This window comes from Aplysia californica, unplaced genomic scaffold, assembly GCF_000002075.1.
Source record: "Aplysia californica isolate F4 #8 unplaced genomic scaffold, AplCal3.0 scaffold00373, whole genome shotgun sequence".
In the NCBI taxonomy this organism is placed as follows: Eukaryota; Metazoa; Mollusca; class Gastropoda; order Aplysiida; family Aplysiidae; genus Aplysia; species Aplysia californica.
Window position 1 is genome coordinate 89,091 of NW_004797643.1, and position 17,777 is coordinate 106,867.

General features: G+C 37.7%; 1 protein-coding gene and 1 long non-coding RNA gene across 2 annotated transcripts in view; one reads left to right on the plus strand and one right to left on the minus strand.

The window, feature by feature from the left end:
- Nucleotides 1-1,960: 1,960 nt before the first annotated feature.
- On the minus strand, nt 1,961-12,576 carry LOC106012439. Its single transcript, XR_001185028.2, has 2 exons — nt 12,331-12,576; nt 1,961-2,887 (listed from the first exon to the last, which is right to left on the minus strand). It is a non-coding gene; the product is annotated as an uncharacterized LOC106012439 (long non-coding RNA).
- Nucleotides 12,577-13,321: 745 nt separating this feature from the next.
- The window catches only part of LOC101852035 (mitochondrial inner membrane protein OXA1L), a 22,694-nt gene continuing 18,238 nt past the window's right edge, over nt 13,322-17,777 (plus strand). The window contains exon 1 of the mRNA XM_005103456.3: nt 13,322-13,458. Coding sequence (XP_005103513.1) covers nt 13,357-13,458 — 102 coding nt within the window. The 5' untranslated portion in view covers nt 13,322-13,356. The remainder of the gene's footprint in view (nt 13,459-17,777) is intronic.

Consider the following 17,777-nt stretch of genomic DNA (forward strand, 5'->3'; position numbering starts at 1 on the left):
AATAGTAAAACAAGGACACTTTTTTTTCTGTAAGAGTTTTACAGCACTTGCAAAACAAATAGCTTAAATTTTAAGTGCTGAAGATTAAAGGAGTAACAAAAGAGTAACAAACACAAAAAAGAAGGAAAGAAAACGAAAATAGATGTTTAATAGGAAAGAAGGAGCAGACCACACCAGATGTTTAGTTTTAGTAGAAGTTTTACGGCACTTGCAACACAATAAGGTCATATATACGTGCTGAAGATTACAGGTGTTACAAGAGACTAACAAACACAAAAAAGAATGAGGAGAGTTTTAGTTTTAGTAGAGGTTTTACGGCCCTCGCAACTGCATAAGGACATATGAGCGCCAGAAGATTAGAATTAGAGGTGTTGCAAGAGAGTAACGAACATAAAAAAGAAGAAGGGGAGATAAGGACGATAGATGTTTGATAGGAAAGAAGAAGCAAACCACACCAGAACCACCCATATACAGAGACATGATGTAATGCAAAAAATTGCACACAATATATAATACCTGTCACAGGATTTATGGATATTCTATTAATTTATTTTGTTCAGCGATGAATTTCTACACCGCATGAACACTGCTCCATGTGGCATGTAGTTCTTTTTGAAAAAAATAATAAATGTAGGTAATTTTTACGCCCCAATCAACACAATTTCAATCAATTAGGAGGCGGGCTTCCTACCATCAGCCTCTGGCAAGTAGATTTGACAGAATATGATGAAATCACAAAATTTAATGTATACACATTACAGTACACACATACATAAACTCATACCGTACTCAAAAAGTAACCTCACACAAATAGCTACAGAGTAGCTACACACACACAAAACACTTAGAGTAACTGCACATACACAGAACTCAAAAGAGTGGTTTACACACACACAGAGAACTCACAGATTAATTACAAACTCACTCAGAACTCATTATATTATATGGAAGAGGCTAGCCGTACTTAATGACGGCTAGACTGGCAGTCTAGCCGTACTTAAGTACGGCTAGACTGTAAGTCTAGCCGTACTTATTCTTAATATGATGGCTAGACTGACCATTTACAAAAAATAGGCCTACTGAATTGTAAATATACATTTTTAGTGTGCAGTACCTAAAGTATTTGTATTTGAGACAAAACCAGGTTCCTTAATGACAGTGCATGTATTTTAAACCTCCTGTTTTCTAATGTAAATAGGGCCTAAGATAGGTACGGCTAGACTGGCAGTCTAGCCGTACTTAAGTACGGGTAGACAGCCAGGCTAGCCGTACTTAAGGACGGCTAGACTGTCAGTCTAGCCGTACTTAACATTGATGGCTGAATTGTAAATGAAAATTTTAGTTTGCAATGCCTAAAGTATTTGTATTTCAGACAAAACCAAAAGGTGCCTTACTGACTTGCATGTATTTGAACCTGAATAATAACTAGATCTAGATCTCATGAGACCTGTGTACTTAACAGGATTGAGTCGATTGGGCCAAACCTAGATCTAAGTACGGCTAGACTGGCGGTCTAGCCGTACTTAAGTACGGCTAGCCACTTCGATATTATATTAATTACAAACACACTCAGAACTCATGATTCATAGTCATAGATTAACTACACACACACATGATACAGAACTCATAGAGTAATAACACATACAGAGAGAGAACTCATAAAATAGAGTTTCCCATCTCTTCAGCCAGTGAGACTGTCACTGACAAATACTTGTCTGCAACACATCCGACATTATGTAATGAGAAAAAAGACAACGGCATAACCTTGAGTTAAAAATAATAAAATCTGTTGTGATTTGAAAGAGCATCAATAATAATACTATACTGCTATAATTTTTAAAAATACAGTAGGCCCTACTTGCAGTTTGTACAATTTTACAGGAGAGCCTAATTACGTAATATTGTAATCAAGAAAACAAATTCTTTGCAAACATCCCAAGAAAATATTTTAAAGAACACATTTCTGATAACTTTTTTATTATCTTTCAAGCAAATGTTTTATTGGTAACAACATTTATTTTGGCTGCATTTACTGTATTTTAAAAAATGACGGCAGTATATTTACAAGAGTTAAAAAAGAAAGACTGGAATGACTCATTGTTCATTAATATATACAAGAGCTGTTCTAACACTACCACTGTGCTATGGATGTCTAATGTTGCTATTATATAAAAATACAGCACATGTATTCGTAAAGGGTTTTTCTGCTGTCAAGCAATTTTCTTCTTACAACTTGTAATAACAGCTGCACTTACTTAAACATATTAATGGTATCAAATTTAGCTTGCTTTCGCTAGATAATGATGGTATTGTGGCATATATAAATGAAACAATTGAATAAAGTCAGCCACTATATATATATATAAAAGTACTATATAAAAGAAGCTTCACAAATCGACAGCTAAAAACAGAAGCCATCAAAATATAAATCATCTCCCTAAAAACTTTCAGTTGTCAGGCTACATCTCTACATTGTAGTTGTAGACGAACACATCAATCGAAGAACGTTTTCCATCTCAATACCGGTAAACTGTAAGTAAACAGAAAACAGCAGATAGAAATTTTGTAAGACGGTTTCATGGAGGTGGAGTTCATGTACTGATTTCTCCCTATTGCTATAAATTATAAATAATTCACAGTAATCTTCAACTTCAATTGCACAAAAAGATGTTGACTTTTCACACAAGCAAATCACAAACATCAGAAATTCATCCACACACTAGGAGTGAGACGCAACGTTAAGAGTCTTTTCTCTGGCGTTTCTCTCTCCGACTCCTCAGCTCCGCCTTCTTGCTAGGGTCACTTTTAGCTCCATCATTGTCAGGGAAGATAATTTCTCTGACAAAGCGAATTTTGGAGAAAAACAGGTGCCACATGATCATCCAAGCTGAGGAAAATGAAAAGACATCATTTTACTTAGTACCAGTTCACCTAATGCAGCAAGGACTGGGATGCGATGTATGAATCATTTTTGTTGTGCTTGACTTAAAGTTTACTCTGATACAAAAATAGGCCGGGATGCATCAAATCTTCATTCCTTTCTGAATATTTTGGTTGGTAATACATTCTTTTAGCTTGAAATCTATCTTTTCAATACTGAAAATGCCAACATTTACTATTTTAAAACTAAGCTTGCTGCAATAAATCAGAAAATAGGCTTAATACTTGTAAGAATTAATCAAAAGAAATACACCTGCAACTAGATACTTAACACTAAATTTTCACATAGATCATCTTCATTTTAAGTGAAAATGTTATCTTTGTATCAAAAAAACTTTTTAATTTTTATTCTGAGAAAATAATTCTGATACCAAATCTAATGCAACAGGATAACATTTAAGAAGAGAATGTTAAAAATATTTGACATTGCATTTTTGAGCACAATGTGCAAATATTTTTTAAAAACCCACCATTTCTAGAGACAACCCACAAATAAACAAACTTTGCAAGCCCAACCAAACTTCTTCAGCCAAGAGATACTTGTGCATAGACTGTAGAAAATGACCCAGACACCGAGTTCACACATTTGATAAAAGAATAAGAGGATGCAAAAACATCAAAATATTGAAAATGTTATCAATTTGAAAATGTAAAGAAAATTCACCAGTGTGATTAATAGATACACATTCATCAAATTAAAGATAAAGAACACTTTCGCATGAAATGAGAAATTATCATAATTAATATCAATGTTGTTTGGTTTCAAACGAGAGGCATTTCTTTTCTTCTGAGCAATACTTGACATGCTCCAACCACTTGGAATAAAACAGTCTTTCAAAAAAAATTATTATTCAGTCATTCAGACGCATTTGGCATAGAGGCAAATAAATAAGCTACCAGCAAGACGTTTTTCATTTGGCTCAAATGGTATAGATTATTAAGTCAAAATTTTAATGATTATCATTAACAACATTAAGAGAAAAATTTAAAAATTATAAGGCAGAGATCAGAGAGAGTTACAACTTTAAACTATGTATCCACTTATTAAATACAATTAAGTATCAAATGGAACAAACAGATGATAGAAAGAATTAAAATACCAAGTTCAAATTTTTTTTTTTGAGTTCAGAGAATGAAAGAATCAGAGCAGATAAATTTTTAAATGGCAAACTTATAAGCAACTCTTGTCTCTATCTGTACTCTATGTTTGTTGAGATGTTACTTTTTATCCAACTCTAAAGAAACTGTATACGCAGTAGCTACATTCATGGCGCCCTGAATGTATTTAGTTTGCAATTTAATTTAAGAATGATTTTGCTCACTTCACCCCCTACCCTTTTACTACTTCTTTTTTTCATCCCTTCCCACCCCTCTTCCCGCGTTGGCCTTCTTCCATTCTCCCTTGTGTCTTCTTTTATTTTTAAATTGTCAAGCGTTGCTAGGTCCGCACATGGGAAAAGGATCAAAGTTAAGTGCTGCGCACTGAGCGAGCGAGGCCAAGTTGACCGAGGCTGTTTTGTTGTGCTCGCCTTCGCTCTCCATAAACCGGTAACTTGTTTATACCGGAATCTCCAGAAATCACCCAATACCTCCTCAAAATTTCTATGATATGTCATTTGCTATGCTATCTATTACTCTGGATAAAATATTGATCTGCTATACAATTTTATTGTATTTGAAAACTTCTTGATTCTAAATAAATTATTTTTAAAAGCCCCACAAAAATGGAAATAATATTGTCTTAAAACTCAACATCCACTCAGTGGAAATCACTCAAGCTGGTTGAGCTTGAGCATAAAATCCACGCACTCGTTCAAGCGCAATACAGGGACATGCAGAGAGCCTTTTGTGGATTGGAAGAGTGTGACCTGTGCGATGAGTTCAAACATTCTAGAGTCCAGAGGGATGTCTGGTTCCAATTTTCAGATCAGCACCGGAAGAAACATCTGGCAAAATTCTTGAAGCAATATAAAGATGCTGGACTTGTTCGTTCCACAACAGGTGGACAGGGTGTAGTAAGAATCCCAAAGGCAAAGAGTAAGAAGCCAGGGCAAGTAAAACGAAAAAGGACAGCCAGAACACATACACCATCCAAGAAACTGAAGCTGGAGAGAGAGCGAGAGAGAGCGAGAGAGAGCGAGAGAGAGAGAGAGATTCAAGATTCAAAATGATTTATTGATTTGAAAGGCCTTGGGCCCATACATCCACATATTTTAACATATGGTTCGGCAATTACATACATTGGTGCAGCACATTGGATGTTTAACATAAATTGGACATGCACGCCCACATACACGCATGCACGCACGCACGCACACTCACGTGACGCACGCACATACACACTCACGTGACGCACGCACATACGTACATACATACATACACACATACACACATACACACATGCATGCATGCATGCATGCATGCATGCATGCATGCATACATACATACATACATACATACATACATACATACATACATACATACATACATAAGAGCAAACAGAAATAGAACTTCCACACAGTGCTATGAATGAGGCAGCGAGAGAAATCGGGACATGTTTCACTCTGAGAAGTGAATACCATTATCTTTTTCATACATACATTACATATAAAATAGTACCCATTACAGTAGATACAGAGTTACATATATGCGAGTGAATACCTTTTCCCTAGGACAGACGTGTCCGTATAACAACATAATTTAGGAATGAGATTAACTTTTTACAATGGACTTCATCTGAACAGACTAATATGCCATTGAGCTTAGACATTGGCCCTTCGGGTGTCTGAAGTCTGACGCACTCTGGTAAAAGCTGCTCTCGTATTTCATTATATCGTGAACGTCTGAACAATACATGGAATTCATTTTCTACATACTTTTCATCACACTGGAGGCAACGATAACTGTCGACAATCCCCAACCGGAACAGATTATTTTTCAACGACAAACTGAAAGTTCTGAGTAATGCAAGGATCCTTCTACCTCTTGCAGAGATGGTGAATAGAGAGAGAGAGAGAGAGGTAATGCAAGGTACTTCCTCATTTTGAAGTGATATTATTTAATAAGTTAACATTTGCTGCCCTCACTCTTTACCATTGTTGCTCATGCAGTTTTTTTGTTGGTTTTTATTTTAGCTCCCCAGACCCCCTATTTTCTAGGTTTATTTTTAGCTGCATGGAAATGAGTATTGCTTCACAATAGGCTGTCTTTGCTTTTTATAACCTGAGGTTTGGTCCCAGAAGTTTAAGAAATTAATGTAGTTTGACGGTTACAAATATTACGTGAGTGACCGCTTTGTTTTTTTATTGACAAGTATTGTTTCTTATAATCTGTCCTCAGAGAAATTCGCGCCCGCAACCCGCAAGTTGCGCGCGCAACTTTTGCCCTCAGCGCAACTTTTGCCATTTTCGTTAATTCGAGAATGTTAGCCAATTTTCAGCAAAAGTTGGAAAAATTATAAAAAAATTTCTTTAAAAATTAAAAACACCTAAACTTTCTTCCAAGACTAAAAATAATGACACCAAGGGGGATAATTCGCTCCTTTGCACTATGCGGTGCCCATCCAGTGCCCACCCATTATGGATGGGATCGGGACCTAATCGGGACAAGTCAGGTCGGGTCGAGATGATCGCCCGACTTGTCGTCTGAAAACAATCTGTTTGTTTTTTAAGGGAACGAGTCGGGTGTGATCAACTTGTGAGTCACGATAGCCGTTTTGCGTCATCAATCTGGCGGGCAAACCGACCCGACTCGACCCCCCCCAATAGTCCTGTTTGGATTGAATCATCTTCCAGCTAGATTTAGATTTAGATCTAGTCTAGATCTAGATTAAATCAATCTAAACACGATCGTCTGATTACTTACCTTGCGTAGTTCCATAGCACTTTGTAGATAGATCCAGTATAAAAATTTGTGAAAGACTTTAAATCTTAGGCTAGGAGCTAGGAGGGTAGATCTAGGCATGGATCAATTCATCCAGAAAACCCCTAATGACAAGTAGATCTAGTCTAATTTTGATTTACACCGGAGCGGTTAAAGTGGTAAAATGACCATTGTACCATAATAATTAAGGGGGGGGGGGGGGCGCTACACCCCCCAAAGTCAAAATTCGGCTCAAAATTATGGAATTTGAGTTGTAGGCAATTTTAGCTTCCTCAGCCTCTCCTACAACTATTTCATCACATAAGAACCCCCCAAAACCGTATTTTCTCCCATACCGGGAATGTTTGTCACCGCCATTTCCTCATAAAGTCAGTATTTTTTTTTTCTTTATCGGCCGTTTTCTCAAAACGCGACTTTTCTCTATACTTTTTTGAATAACTCCACTATTTTTCATCCAATCTTCATGAAATTTTCAAAGAATGAAGAGAAGATATAATACTAAAAATTTGTCTGTTGAATTTTTGATATATGGAATAGATTTTTGTTGGTGGTGTCTGGAGTGTGGATTTTTACATATTTTTTTTAGCTATACACGTTTTGCAACTTTTCTTGCAACTTTTGCAAATTTTTCTTGCAACTGTTTGCAACTTTTGCTATTTTCAAAAGCAACTTTCTCTGAGGACAGTATAATAAATTAAATTGCATTGGCTTCCTTTGAAATATTCTGGCTAAGTTTGATCTCAATTTCAGCTGCTAGGCTTTTGAAACAGAGTCCCCATAACATATTTAGAAAATTTCCGTTATTAGAATGTATTATTATTAGTACAGTTGTGTGAGAAAATTGACATTAGGAATGAAAATGGGAATTCCAACTATTTCAGTGCACTTGGCTTCTTATTTCGTTCCTCTTTAAATTTTTTCCCCCTTAAAATTCACAGAAAACTTCAGAGTTCTTAAGAGAAATCAAGAAAGTTTTTATCTTAGCATCTAAGGTGTTTTATGAAGAGTTATCTTTGGTGACACTTAAAATCTGTCGCCTGGTTCTTGGCTCTTTTTATTAGAGAAAATGATGGTTTGTGAAATCTTTGCTCAACTTCATTCTTTATTTTGTTTTAACTGATAAGCGACTGCTCAGGTTGTAATTAATAGCCTGTACTTCTTAGAATTTTAATTAGTGTTGTACAGTTGACAGGTCCTGACCTAAAATCTTGTTGAATCCCAGTGTTCGTTATAAGAAACATAAGGTTTTGTGTAGATAATTACAGACACTGAGCAAGTACAGTGGAGTCCACTTATACAGGGTCCCCACCAAATCCTGGAAAATTTTTTCAAGACCCCCAAATTTTTTTCAAGACCCCAATTCGAGGGAAAAATCAGGCCGCTGCGCGTCAAGAATGATCCCCAAAAAAGCCAATCTATCAAAGATAAAAAGTCAAAATGTCTATAAATGAATGCAAATGTACATTTTGTAGTATAGTCTTCAAACAATAGATGACTATAATACTGGGTGACTGCCAAACCAGCTTCTCAATTTTCCAAGGGAGGGGCCTCATCCATTTTCCAGGAACATAACAATGAAAGCGTGTGCTCCATTTATATTTAATATAATACATGTATACATGTTTGTGAATACACACACACACACACATGTAGGTACATTATATCCAGTCAACAACATGTCAGTGTGGCACTGGGATCTTGAGAGACTTTGGTATTTCAGTCTGTTCTTACTTATTTATATTTTCCCATCATCATATTAGCCAACATAACAAACTATAGGCCCTATATAAAAAAATGAATCCTGTTTTGAGCCTGAAAAAGGACCTAGAACTAGAAAATCGACTGTCAATAACCAGTCTGGGTGTCCTGATTCATATAATAAACGTGAAGACGAAAACCATTGCTGCAACTCAAAGTAGAGTAATAACTAGAATGGCTCAAGTACACCTATTCAGTGGGAGAGGTGTAAGAACTGGGGGGGCGGGGGGCGCAAGATGCAGTGACACTGAAAATCTGCCAATCTTGAACAGAAAGCTAATAAAATATAGATATAAATTAGAATCACCCCATCCAATGAAACGCGAACACTTTAGTTCAATAACAAGGCATGATTGATCCTGATTCCACACAAGGCCTGCACCAACGCGCGCTTTGCAGAGAGCACTAAAGTAGTAATCAAAATGCTAAAAACTTGCTTCCAAGTTCAGTTTTTGTCCTCTAGCGTTGCATTCAGCTTCTCCCCCCCCCCCCCTCCCAATCCCCTTCCACGAGTGTATCTTATAAAGGAGTCCTATACTTCACAACGCTCAGACCGCCGGTACTCACAGGTTCATTGACCGGTCACGAGGGCGAACCTGTCAAGACGCTTGTATAACTTCTTTTTCTTTTTTTTTTTCCACAAGCGACAGCAGAGGACAATTTTTAATATTGATTTATTTTCAAGGCGACACAGCGTTCATAATGCACAACCTGCATGTTACAAATGTTGCGTTTTCTATCAGACTATTACCGGAAAATTTCTGGGCGGTAACGAAAGCAGATCTTGATTCTTCCCGATCGAGCCTCGGTGTCACACATACATTTCCGTCACAGCGGTTCAATTACGTTTCCTCTTTAGGATTCATCAACCATACAGTCTAGATAGCTGCACATTACACAGGCCCTATCCTTTCCCGACTTACCGACCCATCACAAAATTCCCGACTTTTTCCCGACCCATCTCAAAATTCCCGACTTTTTCCCGATTTCCCGACCCTGTGGGGACCCTGCTTATAACGAGTCCGGAAAAAACGAGAAGTCTGTTATAAAGGCACTATTCTAAAAACCCGTTTTTTTCTCCTCTTTACCTTCGTAAATAAAATACTGCTGTAGCGCTATCAGACAAACATGCAAGTCGGTTATAGCGGAATATTGCTGCTGCTGTGCTCAGTGCATAGGCCAATTATATTATAATGTAAAACCTCGCCAGTTGAGAAACTTGTACTTGTTGGTGATCTAGCGAAACAAATAATAGGAGAGCCCATGTGCGTCAACAATGAAGGCTGGAGCAACTGAGTAGGGAGGGTGTGGCATGCACAGACAAGCAGAACGCATCGCGTGATAGGCCAGCGTAAGCCTAGTTTAGATTATGAAGGCCTACCAATACCATGCCTCTCACTTCTCCTATGCGGGGATGGAGGGATCACAGCAATGTGATGGATGGAGCGAATGCGTGACGTGCGCAAGCAGACAGAATGTACCACCGGGTGGGGTGGGGGAAAATACAGCGGGCGACTTAGCCCAGAGCCCTTTCTTTCTGATTGCCAACACCGAGCTGTCAGTCCACATCGCTAGATCTAGCGCTAGTAAAGAAAGAAACCTGATTCGATTTTTGATCAAGTAAGACCTAGAGGTCATGTTGAAACAAAATCATCATCGGGGGAGAGAGCAAAAGGAAATAAACAGAACACCAAACTCATGGATTAGGCCTGCTTTACAGTTTCCCTTGAATTTATTACTGGATCCCTTATACCGAGAATCCTGCTATAACGGACATTTTGCTCCGGTCCCCTCCTTCTCGTTATAACAGGATTCCACTGTAATGTATAAAGAGAAGTCACAAGTACAGATTTTTCACATTCATTATAATGTAATGATGCAGTATTTAATTTTTGTTATCTTGTGCATGTTGTGAAGTATTCTAAGGAGAAGTGGTGAAATTATTAAAACTTCGCTTATCACTTATTATAATATTTCCTGGATATTTCCTGAACAATGCACAGAAACGTCATGTCATGTAAGCGTTTCTGTACCCTAAACCTAAAGTGGTGTTTGAAGAGATTTTACAGCAAAGGGTAGAAGATACTAGAATCTTTTTAAAAGAAAATAATTGCCACTTTTTTTTCTCAAAAAGCATGTTTTACACGCTTCAGTTTTAGTAGGAAACCTTCATTCTATTTCTATTGATTAATCAAGTAGTTGCCAAGTTCTAGTTTTATGTTTTTACGGTTTCTAAAATTGAAAAGAGAACTATTTTCGCCTTTTTGGACCTTTATCAGCGTTTTCTTAACATACTATTTTCACAAACTTTACCCTATATTTCTGCTGTATTTTATTCAATTTTCATGTAACTTTCACAGAATGTTAATGACACCTAGTTCTAGAAACTGTCTTGAGGAATTTTTGATTGCATATCATGTAGCTTTTGATAAATGGAATCAGAAAGTGATTTTCCCCCCTTTTTTTTCAGTTTTGCAATAAGCCGATTTTTTAAGTGCCGTAAAAAGAAAACTAAAATAAAAAATTCCTCAAGACAATTTTTCTATTAGATATCTGTACTTTTCCTTAGATGTACATATTGCCAGATAAGTTTTTGAAATAAAAACAAATAAGTCAAACCAAGTGAAATATTGTCTTTTATAATACTATTGTATTTTTTCTGTTTTTGTTTTTGTTTAAATAATTTATTCAGGATCAAGAAGTACCCAAATACGATAATATAGTATTACAGATCAACAGCCTACTTTATATCCACAGAGCGATAGATAGCACAGCAAAAAACATATTTTTTTAATTATCAAAGAAATTTTGAGGTTTCAGGAGGTTTTGGGTGGTTTTTGCGTGGTTTCGGGGGGTTTGGGAGGTTTCTGTTGTTTTCGGGAGGTTCCGGTATAAACAAGTAGCCTACCCTGCCTAAACTCTGCTGCATTCGAACCATTTATTTTACGCGCAAGTATTTCCGTACTGTTTCCTCATTCACTTTGAGTTTGAACGACCGTAGCGTTTCAGTCATACCTTTGTGCCAAAAGTGGAAGATTCAGGGATCTGTGAATCGTAAAGGTAGGCGAGCCACTGCGTATAGAATAGACCTAGATCTATCTATGTATTGAATGGAAATAGCACTAGAATCTAGATATATGAATCTAGATCAAGATTTAGATCTAGTAGACACCTAGAACTAGGTTCATGGGAGATCTTGTAGTTCAGTTCGTTTAAGTCCACAATTCATTTGTTTACATCTAGAAGTCTTGATGACCAAATAGGCAACACAAAGAACAGGGATGCAACCTAATTGCAAAACATCAAGTTATGGTGAAATTCAGGGGGGCATGATCCCCTGGACCCCCCTCCCCTCCATATTTTTATTAAGGAAGGACTTCCGTAACGAGCGATCACCCCATCAAACACAATAAAGAAGAGGCCTAGACCTAACCCTACCCCTTACCCCTAACCCTACCCCCCAAGCCCTTAATTCCGCTCTGTCTCACAGTGGTCGCTGTTACGGAAGTCGAAGTCCTCCCTTTATTAGGTCAGGGAGTGCCCCCCTGACACCCCCCTACTCTTGACTAAGTCCAGTGATTATATTAACTTGATTTTATGTTTATAAAGTTTATTATTGTTCGCGTTGGAAGCTGAAAGATGGATTTAAAATTCATTTTTTAAAAATTTAGGAGGGCGTAAAATGTAAACAATCCCCAACAAGCCTTCATTCAAGAATCAAGCCATCCATTGCCATCTCATGATTCTCACCTATGACGATCAAAATAAGAGTGAAAGTCAACAAAAATATCATAGAAAGTATCTGCGTGGCTAGGTCTTCCCAGTCCCAAGTCATTTTGAGGTGGATCTATTCAACTGTTTACTTCAGTAATTTGGAAACCATTGGTGTTGGATACACAGTCCAACTGTTATTTCTTCCACGAACTGTGGGTCATGCTTGCTGCCTTATCAACAACAAAGTTGAACGAAGACTCGCACTTGCCAGTGACATACAGTTTTCATCTCTGTTACGATCAAAATAGTATGGGGCCTGCAACTCCAGCAATTGCACATGCCATGAGTAATTTCGAGCGCAACTCTTGGCATCTAAGTTTTATAATACGTCAGTTATGTTGCTTAAAGCAGGTGGGTTTCAATGTTAATTTTGTGTCTGAAGCGTGGTTTATAAACATTAACAAGCATACTCTTAAGAAGAATTTTCAATGATTCAATCATCATGCAAAGAAGCAAGAAGAAAATAAAATATTCATTAACCTCTAATGTCTCTGTTTGCAACTCTCAAACTCCTTCCTCTCTCTCTTTCTCTCTTTCTTTCCCTTCGTCTTTTTTGGCTCGTTTGAAAGTTATTTTGTATCATCCTAAATATGTACCAGAGAGTTTTACAGTAAACTGATAATAATACATGCAAAGGAAACCAAAACCAAAGTGGCAATCTGAAGCGCCTTTCTCACAACATTGTCTCACAATCAATATAAGGCCTACTGTTGCTAAAATTTAGTCTTTGGTTTGACTTCATTTTCACAGAGCCTTCTGCTAGTTTATTTGATTTGCAATTTTGCCAAATAGAATATGCTAAATATCACGATTGGCGAGTGGTGAATAGACGTACTTACGAAAAAAAACTCATATTTGTGTTATCTATTAGAGTTTAATTTCAATATTGATATCAAAAGTTATATATGACAATAAGCTGAATAAAATCAAGCATCAACAGTATGTTTTATTACCTCCCTACTTTTCACGTGGAAAAGACTGGCATGATATCTGAATGTCAAAATGGCAGCCCACATGACGAAATGTAACCTGCAGCAGATACTGAAGTCATGCATTTCGCACCACAGTCAAAGTTCACCACTGCTGGTTTTTGGAAATAAGAAGGTAAGTAGGGTTGCATAAGGAATGTTGATCCCAGACAATATAATATTTGCTTTAAATTTTGTTAAATCAGAATCTGTTTTTGTTAAATGATGTCCGTAACACACAACAACAAGAAGATTATTAAGAATTAAGAAGAGATGATTTTGTAGTCTCGTTCGTTAAAGTCGAGAGCAGGGAGGTTTCAGGGGGAAGCCCCCCTGACCTAAAAAAAATATGGAGGTGGGATGCCCCCCTGAATTTTATCCTAATTTGATGTTGGCTATTGTTAGGGGACTGTACTGTACGCCCCAATAGCGCTTGTTGGCGCTAGGGGATCGTACGTCCTACCTGCACTAAGGCTTGGTGTTATGGGACCGTACACAGATATGCATGCATCTGGACTTTACAAAAATACTGGAGGAAAACGGCCAGTTTAACGAAGCTCCTGGCGTAAGGAGTTATTACTAGGAGAATGTTTAAAGGCCACCTCTATTCTCACCCCGGGTGAGAATAGTGCAGGCGAGTCTTTTGGCTATTCTTACCCGGTGCGCGTTCACCGTTATAGCCTAGATCTAGGCCAACGAATTTTGCGTTCACCTTAAACCACAGAATTCTACACTGGGATAAAAGAAAAATTGTAGAATTCTGTGCCGTGAACAAACGTTTCATTACTACTGTTAGCCTACTAAAAGCGTACAATTTTGTCTGTGGGCAGTACGAGAGAGAGAGAAAGAGAGAGAGAGAGAGGAGTAGCACGAGAACTTCCGGGCAAAACAAAATGGCGACCCGCGTAGTTTGGCTCGATTCGAAAAGTTAAACAGCAGTAACATCTTTGTAGACGACCAAATTAATTTACTTTTGTGTTTTAACATCATTTTAAAACTTTGTTTTGGTCAATTTGATCGTCCACACCGATAGACAGTATTCAGAAAGAGACAGAGAGAGAGAAGAGGGGAGGAGTAGATCTTGCGAGAACTTCAGAGCAAAACAAAATGGCGACCCCCGTAGTTCGGCTCGATTCGAAAAGTGAAATAGCCATAGCATCTTTGTAGTCGATAAAATTAGCTTACTTTTGTGCTATACGTAATCTTTTCTTTGCCTTTATCCATTTGATCATCCACATCGATAGAAAGTATTCCGAAATTAGGAAAAACAGGTCTTGTTTCACCCCGGGTGAGAATAGCCACTTCCTTTTATGTCCAATTAGTAGGAGCTGGAGAATTGCCGACGAAAACGAAGCCCCTCGCGGTCGGAATGCGGGGTCAGCCGGTTGAAAAATTGACATGGGTGCATTCAAATGCTTCGCGGAACGAGGGGTGATTAAATATCGTCTTTTCATTGGCGGAGAACTGTAGAGTTTTAAACGGGCTTTCCCGTGGTATGTATTTGGCCTTTGGCGTCTAAATAGAAAGCTTTTAAAAATACTGTCAAAATGTTTAAAGATCACTTTACATAATTTGTAAAATACCGGCTTAAAAAATATATCAAATAAAAGATCAGCTCATTTTCTATTAGAATAAAGTAATCAAATTGGAATTATTTTTCATCAATCCGTCCGCGAGACTTAGAAAGCATGTGACCCCGCACGTGGGATACACTACAATATAAGCCGACTCTCTCGCCGCGGGGCCCAGTACGGCGCCGGCGGGGTCAACGCTCAGTGTTTTTGTCAAAATAACGACAGATCATCGTGTTTGAGGCGATAAAATACTGATTTGTAATGATCTCACAGTCTTGAAAAAAATTAGGCTCCATATATTTGTTATAGTGATTGTACTCTGTTAATGTGGAGATGTTTAGTGCTCTTGGTACTCTTTTATTGTCTGTCAAACATGGGGTTGCAGCCAGTGACTGACTCTAACAAATTTGATCAAATTTTAAACAACTACCATTTTCTAAAAAATTGACTGAGAGGTTAAAGAATGGTACCAAAATGCTCAGTGGATATATAGGCCTTTCAAATGGAACTGATAAATTTGGCATACAGCTACTTTAAAAATTTAGTTTCTGGTACCTAGAGATATCCAGTAGCGATGGGTGAACCAGAATTTGAAATTTGCTCACGTCTGCACCAACGTTGTTGCTATGTGTCAATAAAAGAAATCAAAGAGAGGGAGGGAGAGAGAGAGAGAGAGAGAGAGAGAGAGAGAGAGAGAGAGAGAGAGAGAGAGAGAGAGAGAGAGAGTGTGTGTGTGTGTGTGTGTGTGTGTGTGTGTGTGTGTGTGTGTGTGTGTGTGAGAGAGTGTGAAAAACAGACGGAAAGGAAGTGAGAAAGAAAGTAAAAAAGTAAGAAGGAGCGGAAGAGAGAGAGGGAGACAAAGTGTGAGTTTGTGTGTGTGTGTGTTAGAGAGAGAGATGGGGGCCGGGGGCTTGAGAGAAAGAGATGAATAAATTTACACAAAGGGAATGTTTTGGAGAAAAATGAGTAGGATAATAGTGTGTGTGTTCAGGCGCATTCTGCGGGCAGACGTGAGTACATTTTTAAGCTTTGCGACCTAAAATAAATAGGCCCCTAAGCCCCATTTAATGACGCTCGTAAACACTGGAAAATTACTCACTTTTGCATGAGAGAACACGCCTGAGCATGCACTCAGTCTTGGTAGCGCGCAAGACGCAAGATCAACTCACATTCAGTGACAATAAAAGAAAGGAAAAAGAAGACAGCTTGGAAAAGGTAGATGAAAAGCAAAGCAAACTATTGTAGAGACTTGACATAACGTGGGGTTGTGAACTAAGCACAGACGAATTAAAGTTTATTTGCAAGCGCATTACATATTATACGCCTGTCCACATTAATAATAAAACAACATTAGTATAACTGGACTGCTTTTGCGCGCAGGTGTCGTGTAGCTATAGTGCGGTAAAAAATTCGGGGGGCAAATTTTCCTCAAATATCTCTTTAACGGGAGAATCAATGTCACCCATACTTTGCACAGCAGTTTGTATAAAAAAATGTCATAACTGAATCATATTTTTACACAACAATTGAGGCTCGATCAAAAAAATGTTCTTCATAAATTTATATAAAATACTAGGCATATAAATCTCCATCACGCGAAAAATGTGATTGTTCATAGCACTTCTCGCACACATTTTGCATACGCATATTATATGGCCTACGTCATAGCTCGCCAATGACACTTTTTTGTGGCAAAACTTCGTACAAAAATGTTTTTATAATATTATAATGAACACATTCTCTTTACACTAAAGGTTTCCTAAACATACGTTCAATAAGCATGCATGCTATTGCGATTGGAAAAAAATAACAGACTTGCTTTTAAAAGCGATATTATCGGAGCTGTAAAATTTTAAAAATTTGTAGAAACAATCGACGGGGATTTTTTATTTGTACTTATTAACTCACTTCAGACGGTTCACACAACAGTTGCGTGACCCCCCGCCGCGACGGTTTCCACAAGCCCTGCGTGACCAACTTTGGAATTTTTTTTTCGCTCTACAAATCACACGCATTATTTTATTTTTGTTGTTGTTTTGAATTTCATTCTACCTGTCACGTCTCTGGAAATTTTTAGGAAAATAAAATTCATGCCAATTTTTTAAAAATCATACAAATTAAAGTATTAGACTTACACAACTTTAGTTTTTTGTATTTGATTAAGCTTGAATGTTACTTTACTGTGTCAAAACATAATTACAATAGGGTAATTCTGAGAGTTGTGGTGATTTATTGAAATATTCCCGAAAACGCCAGTCTTCAACGCTTGTGACTGGTGAAAGGGCCCAGTAGTAAGTGAGTTAAGGAATTTTCTAGAATACAGTGTGAAGGAGTTTGAAAAAATATTCACCTGTTAAGACCAATTGATATCAGTCACTGTGCAAAAGTTGGAGAATCTATGTTCGATAGGTAAGGCGATATTTCACAATAAGTTGCGCCATGCATTTTTGACCACACTATAGGCGTAAATTGGTATACTATGAATTTTATTTGTACTCGTAACTCATATTCCACGCAAGGAGTTACTTGATTCATGATCTCTTCTCAATCTAATAGCATAATTATACCCTGCCTACCCCATCGTTCGTCCCCACATTTCTCTCTCTCTCTCTCTCTCTCCCTTTCTCTCTTTCACTCTTTGTGTCACGCTGTCTCTTCTAGCAATCTCCTCATGGTCCCTATTTTTACTTTCCACGAAGTTCTCGCTGAAATCTTCTGCCTTAGTTAGATATTGAAGGGGCACGAAAGCAAATGTCAAAAGTGACGTATGCGGTCGAAAATGCCTCTTCTTTTCATTATTTTGTCACTTCAACTTTTTTACGGGAATATTTTCATCCCATCCCCCTCTCTCTCTCTTGTCTCTCTCTCTCTCTCTCTCTCT